The following is a 7,301-nucleotide window of genomic DNA, read 5'->3' on the forward strand; positions in this document are numbered from 1 at the left end:
GGCACTTAACAACAACAACAACAATGAGAAGGGGCCTGCTCCTCCAGCAGGGCCTGTTTGTCAGCTTTCTGCCATTGGGCCACCTCCTAGGTAGCTTTTGGTCACCTCTTGTTGGCTTTAACTAGGGCACTGATTCCTAGGCCGGTCACTTGAGTGCAAGGTAGCAGGAACATGTGGCTGAAGAACTTGGGTGTAGTAGGCTTCTATATTTCCTGGCCTTCTCCACAGCCAAGAGAGGAGCCGTGCACAGGAGTTTGTCTGACTCACCCAGATTCATCTGTATGTCACCTGCCTGCTGGGAACCTGTTGGTGACATAAGTGTATGGCTGGACATAGTAATGAGAAACCTGGCAGTTGAATTGCTAAATAGCTGGATCATAACTTCAGGTCAGGTTAAGTCTATCTACACTTTCTTTTTTTTTTTAAGGCACTTGACTGCTAACTAGAAGGCTGGCGGTTCAAACCCACCAGTCACTCCTCGAAAGGAAGGTTGGACAATCTACTTCCGTAGTGATACTGCCTCAGAACCCCAAGGAGGGGTCGCTATGAGTCGGGTCCGACTTGATGACAAATAACAACAACAACATGGGCTTTAGGCACTGTCTTAGTTATCTAGTACTGCTGTAACAGAAATACCACAAATGGATGGCTTTACCAGACGAATTTATTCGCTCACAGTTTAGGAGGCCAGAAATCTGAATTCAGAGTGCTGGCTCTAGGGGAAGATGTTCTCTCTCTCTGTGCCTCTTTGTCCTAGGAGCATTCCAGCACAGGGACCCTGGGTCCAAAGGATGCACTCTGCTCAAGACTCTTCTTCCTTGGTGGTACTGGGTCCCACTCTCTCTCCTCCCCTCTCTCTCCTTTTAGCTCTTATAAGATAAAAGGTGTTGCAGGCCACACACCAGGGCAACTAACTCTCCATACATCAGTTGGCATCAGGGCTATGATGGAATTAAGGGTGGTATGCCCCACCCTAATCCTTTTGCAACTGATTGACCTATATCATCAGATCACATCATGGGGATCATTATATAACTGCCACATTATATCATTGCATAACTGCCAAACCACAGGGGATCATGGTCCAGCCAAGTTGACACACATTTTGGGGAGCACATTTCAATCTTTGACAGACACTCTTCAAACCTGGAACTGAAACTACTCCCAAAGGTCACCTTTCAGCCCAAGGATAGGTCTAGAAAGTGAACAGTAATACCTGTGAGGAATGGGCTCCTCAGAACAGCCAACCAAAAGAGACCAAAAGGGCAGCATTTGCCCCAAAACAAAGTTCAGGACACTGGAAGGGACAGGAAAGATGGGTGAATGGAAACAGGAAACCCTAAGAATAAGTGGAAAGAGTGCTATTATGTTGAGGGGATTGCAGCCAACATCATGAAATAAGATGAGTTGTGTAAGTGTATAAGTTGTTGAATGGGCAACTAATTTGCTCCTAAACTTTCATGTACACCCCAATACAATGTTAAAAAAACATGTTATTGACATAGGTTCACAAATATTAATTACCACAATGTTGTAGCTAAAACATCAGAAAATTTGACAAAATCAGCAGCTGGAAAAACACCAGTAGCAATGAAAACAACAGTATGTGCCTGTAGCCTGTGCAGATGAAACCAGGAGATTCCAAGCATCATTGTCATTGAGTAATAATGACAGCTCTGACCGGAGTGCATCAGAAGATTCAAAAAGTAAATTAGCATAGAGTTTCAGCCTGTAAGTGTATTGGTATATGTAAACTGGGCTTATGAAAAATGTTGTTATAATTAATTACAAGGATATGTTTATCAAAAATAACAATTTCTGCTGAAACACTGCCCCCAAATTTTATAGACGGTAATCTTGGTGTCACCCCTTCTGACTGTGTCACTTGGTGTAATCTGCACACACTGTATCCTCCCTAGTGGTGCCACTGAACCAACCAGTGGTCTGTCCAACCTCTGTGAACACTGCTCATGATCTTGCTGTTGCCAAGAGGGCTGTTTGCAGGGTTGTCCCTAGGCATTTTTAAGTCAAGACATGTTCTCAGTTACTTAAAAATTTTTGCATGTTCAGATATTCAGCCATTTTGAATGTTTTTGTGTTGTGATGTACCTTCGCTTCAAGTCCTTTCTCAATAGATTGGAACTCTTGCTTTTGGAGTTTACTGAGGCAGCTGAATAATGCCTTCCTGAGGGCATTGTCACAGGTGGAACCTTGACCTAGCCCAGGCTCTGCTTGTTCCTGATCATTATTTCCGCTGTTTGTGGTCTAACTGACTTCAGCCACGCCCATGCTGTGCCTCTGCTCTGCTACTGTGACCCTCCCCACTTTCATAAGATAGCAGGGTTGATGGCAGGGTATTGTGACACCCATTTATTGTCTTTTGTACTCAGGAGGTGCTCTCCATCTATTACAAAGCCTTTCTATTGCAGATGAAGACCATTTCTTGGGTTCCTAACTCAGCCTTTGCCCTCTTCTCTTATTCTCTGGGAAAATGAGGACCTCTTTGTGTCAGCTGGACAGATACTAGTGTGCCTTGCTATTTTGAGGTTACCTTGGACCCTCCCTTCATCCCTTCTGACTTTGGGGGAACTCTAGGTGGTGGGCCTGACATATCCTGAGGTTCCTTGTGGTATTACCACCTTGAAAGTGCATGTGGTCAGACCCCTACCTTGCAGAAGTTAAGCTTGTGGAAAAGGCACTGGAGCCAGAAGCACCAGTTTTCCACTGTTAGGGCACACTCAGGCTCTGTTCTCTTTTCCTTTCTGACTGCCCCCTGGGTTGGCCAGGAATCTTTCAGAATTCATCTGCACACCATGTCTCTGAGGTGTGTATTATAAGTGGTTAGGCCAGTTGTTTTGTCAAGCAGAATATAGGGAGGAAGTGGTTGTATCAGCAGTGTCAGAGGTGAAGGGAGGAGGCCTCTGCTGATCAATTGTCCACTGGGCCCTAGGATGAAAAAGGGCTTTGAGGTTCAGCAGTTATATTCTTATAAAGAGAGCACAGTACTTACCTTGTTTCTGTGTTGGTAAACTGCTGTTCATTCATAAAATAATTTTACAACTCAAGAAAGTAATATATGTTATTAATAAATTTTGTTATTCCCCCTCTTTTTGGCAGAACAACCAAGTGCTGGGAATTGGAAGTGGTTCTACTATTGTCCATGCTGTGCAGCGGATAGGTATGTTCCGGATCTGTCTACAGGACACTTCCTGTGGGATCATGGGGGCTGGGAGGTAGAGAGGGAGAGCAAATAGGGCATAGGATTGACAGCTGCCCAGGTTGGCTTTAGCAGTGCAGAGCTGGAAGAGGGGTTGCCTGCCAGTTGAGTGTATCTGCTTTTTTCTTGAGAGAGGGATTCCTGAGCTCCTTAACCTACTTTGGGGGGATGCCTTTGGCTTTGTGGACTGTGCTTAGTTGGAGGGGAGGAGCTGATATAGTGAGGTCTCAACGGAATTTTAATCATCCTGGTGTCATGCTCCTGTTCTGTATGGAGCAGAGACCCTATACCAGGCCCTGTCAAGCCCCTGGGTTTCTTAGGCAATCTGAAGCAAACAGATTGAGGTCAGAGTGGTTTTTTGTCCTATCTGTGACCCAGGAGTTAGGCGAGGCTCCTGAAGTGGGTGGCTGGTTCGGAACAGGTGCTGACTTCATTCTGATTAGGGTGTTTCAGTGTTTAGGAAAGGATTAGGACTTACCACTCCTGTGGCTGCTTGACAGGTTTTACTGCCCTGCTCTTGTTTGTAAGAAGAAAGCCCAGAGGAGAGGCTTGTGTGAATGTTGATCTCATTTTCTAGATGCCAAGGGGCAGGGCTTGGGAGGCAAAGTCCAGGAACACTTTGTCTTTAAGGAGCAGTTGGAGTATTGGCATGATAGGACAGTTTTTTCCTTAAGACATGTTCATAATATCAAGCTTTCTTGAAAAGTGAAAATCCAAAAATGAATAAATAAATCCCCTTTTGAACACTTTCTGGGGCTTACAAATGATTATTATTATTTAATTAAATGCAAAAGTAAAATTTTAGTTATTCCCTAGAAAAGGCAGTATAAGGTATAGTTAAAAGGTTATGGAGCTAGACTGCCTGGGATCACATTCCATCTCTGCCACTGAATCAGCTGTATAACTGACAAGTTATTTCACCCCTCTGTGCCTCAGTTTCCTCATTTGTAAAATGGGGATAATCGTCATAACTCACCTTTTGGTTGGTTAGGATTAAAAGAGTTCTGTGTATAAAGTTCTTAGACTGTGCTAGGCACAAAGCAATAGCAAACACTTTGTTCTTCCTATTTACTGCCTTAGGCTTTTTATCATGCCCATCTTGTGATGTGAGTGAAATGTGGTCACCGGCTTTTTTAACAGGGGTTGGGACACAGAATGAAAGGTACCTGTCAATAGGACATAAACCTTTTTCTTATTGTTGGATTTGAACAAACCTTACGTGTGACAAGAAAAATAAAGTGAGGAGAGTGAAAAACCATCAACATGGCTTTTGTTTCCACAGCTGAAAGAGTGAAACAAGAAAATCTGAACCTCATCTGTATTCCCACTTCCTTCCAGGTATGTCCTGCTTTCCATTCTGCACCTTGCGGCAGTTGCTGCCAAATCTCCTGATTTCCTGAAGATGAAGATGTGTGGCTTTGGGTTGTACACCAGGGTTGTTCTTAGAGTATAGTGCCTTAGGGCAGACATGGCCACATGATTTCTATCGTCAAGGAATATTATCCCCATTTCGAGATGAAAAAACTGAGGCTTAAAAGAATCAAGTGATCTGTCAGTAATGCAAGTATAGTATTTTGATTCCATGTCTAATGCTCTTTCACCATAAAATAGTAGAGGCTGGTAGGGCAAAGGAGTGGAGCCAGTTAAATGTATGGAAAGATGAGGAAAGATTATATTTAAGGAAATGGAAGGGAAGAGAGGTGCTCAGCACAGATAGAGACGTCCCCCCTTCTTCCCTTCCTGAATATGGCCTTTTTTTTTTTTTTTTTTTAAATAATCCAGCCTTTCATTGGATCAATCAAGGTGACATTATGAACTGGGAGAGCAGGTTGGACTTGTAGGTCATTGGTGCTCTTGGGACTTTGTGGCTTTAGTTTTGGACAGTTTTGAAGTAGCCTGCACAAGTCTCCTGGAGGAGGAGCAACCATAGGGACAGTGGAGTCAGATTTGTGAGTGAGGCCACATAGACCAGCGAGCCTAGACCACCCGGTCAGGCCACAGAAACTTGAGAAATAATAAATATTTTCTATTTTAAGTTTTGGTATAAATGCAAAAAGAGCCCAGTGGTAGAATAACCGTGTCTTCAGCTATGCCTGGCAAACCAGTTCAGAGACTTGTTTCACCTTCCTCTGGGGTATAAACCTGCTGCTTTGGGAGTCAGGGAGAAGGATGTGGATGTATAACAGTTTCTATTTAGTCTTTCAACCAATCTTCCCTTTTTACTCTATTGTCACGTCTACTTTCAGAAGCTCCTGATGTCACCGATTCCTGACGGTGGTTCTGTGATTTTCATTTGCGTTTTTCCAGTACTGGCTTAGGATTTTGCTTTCTTAGCTGTGCCATTGACCAGTTGTCTATTAGTATTCAGCTTTTAAAAGTTTGTTGCTGTTTTTGTCTGTTCTGTTCACTGTAAGGGTTATGCCTTTAAGAAAACATTCTTTTCTTAAGAAAAGACTTTGAGAAAAAAGTTTTAGGAGAGAGCTGAGCTAAATACAGGTGTTCAAATTGTTATCTTTAACTAGAAGTTTGATCCTGTGTTTTTAAGATTACATTTTCCTAGCCCACCTATGTTTTATGGTGGTAATTAATAATATCATATGCAGATTAGAAAATGCTGCCCATTTTCAGGTAATTAGGTGGAGGAGTCATTCAAAGTTCATAGGGCTTTTTAAACTCACTTATTCCAAGTTATTTATTTATTTTTTAACCTTCAAACCCAAATTGTGTTTAGTCAGACGTGATCTTCTGAAATGATGAAAACGAGATCAAAATATTTCTTACCCTGCTTTATTTTATTTTATTTTTGTTGTTGTGAATATATATAGCAGACTATATACCAATCACCTACTTCTTTTTTTTAAGTGCATTTTATTGAAATATAATTTATGTGCAGTGAAATACACAAAACTAAAGTGACATAGGTCAATGCATTTTTTTTTTGCAGTGTTCCCTCCCCTCCTCTCCCACGCCTGGCAACCAACAAAGAAAGTTTCCCTCCATATATAAACCTTTCTTTGACCCTCCACAGCAACAAACTAATACTATATTTGTCCTTCTGTACAAATCACCTACTTTTAAAATGAATAAAGCTATAGAGATTTCTTTTGTTTTATATATAAATTTTCCCTTTATAGGTAAAGGCCTCCCTGATATAGAACATAGCTCTTACTTTCTAGGCCTTTCTCAGTTCCAGGCTCTGGCCCAGTGTGAGCAGCTGGTGGTGGTGGTGGTGAGACAAAGTTTGACTCTGGTAGCATAATGCCTAAGGCACCTGACTGCTAACCAGAAGGCTGGTGGTTCAAACCCACCGGCCACCCCTCGGAAGGAAGATGAGGCAATCTACTTCCGTAGTGATACTGCCTCGGAAACCCAAGGAGGGGTCGCTATGCGTCGAGTCTGACTTGACGGCACATAACAACAACAACAACAACAACAATGTGTTTATAGGATAGAGGCTTGTTGTGCATGGGAGGTGTGTATATCACTGTCTCTACTGAGCCCTGGTGCTGCAGTGGTTAAGTACATGGCTGCTAACTGAAATGTTAGTGATGGTCAGTGGTTCGAACCCACCAGCTGCTCCTCAGGAGAAAGATGTGGCAGTCTGCTTCTGTAAAGATTACAACCTTGGAAACTGTATGGGATAGTTCTGCTGTGTCCTATAGGGTTGCTATGAGTTGGAGTTGACTTGAGCTAATGGGTTAGTGTCCAGTGTGCTGCCTGGCTTTTAGTAGACATTCTGCAAGTGTTCTTTCAGTGAATTAATGCTAAATTTATAGGTATATTTATTTATTTACAAGCACATGGTGAAGAAGTAGTTGAGCTAATGTATCTGTTATTGGAAGGACAGCCTACTTCTTTATTTTTTTTTCAGTTGTGATTTGGGTGAAAGTTTACAGAGCAAATTCACTTTCCATATAGCAGTTCACATATACTTTGTCTCATGACATTGACTATAATTTACCCCAATGCAATAGCTCCCCTCACACTTCCTCCCAATAGTAACCTCTTTCCTGTGTCCATCCCTCCATGTACTCCTGCCCCCTGAGCTGTCTCCCTGTGCATAAACAGCCCTTCTTTCTCTCAT

At 42.6% G+C, this 7,301-nt stretch overlaps 1 protein-coding gene across 1 annotated transcript in view; it reads left to right on the forward strand.

Annotated features, from left to right (window-relative positions):
• The window catches only part of RPIA (ribose 5-phosphate isomerase A), a 40,206-nt gene that overhangs the window by 5,015 nt on the left and 27,890 nt on the right, over positions 1-7,301 (forward strand). Inside the window, exons 2-3 of the mRNA XM_007954101.1 lie at positions 3,118-3,178; positions 4,500-4,555. Coding sequence (XP_007952292.1) covers positions 3,118-3,178; positions 4,500-4,555 — 117 coding nt within the window. The remainder of the gene's footprint in view (positions 1-3,117; positions 3,179-4,499; positions 4,556-7,301) is intronic.

Source organism: Orycteropus afer, unplaced genomic scaffold (assembly GCF_000298275.1).
Source record: "Orycteropus afer afer isolate SDZICR_OR568_19922 unplaced genomic scaffold, OryAfe1.0 scaffold00431, whole genome shotgun sequence".
NCBI classification, from domain to species: domain Eukaryota; kingdom Metazoa; phylum Chordata; class Mammalia; order Tubulidentata; family Orycteropodidae; genus Orycteropus; species Orycteropus afer.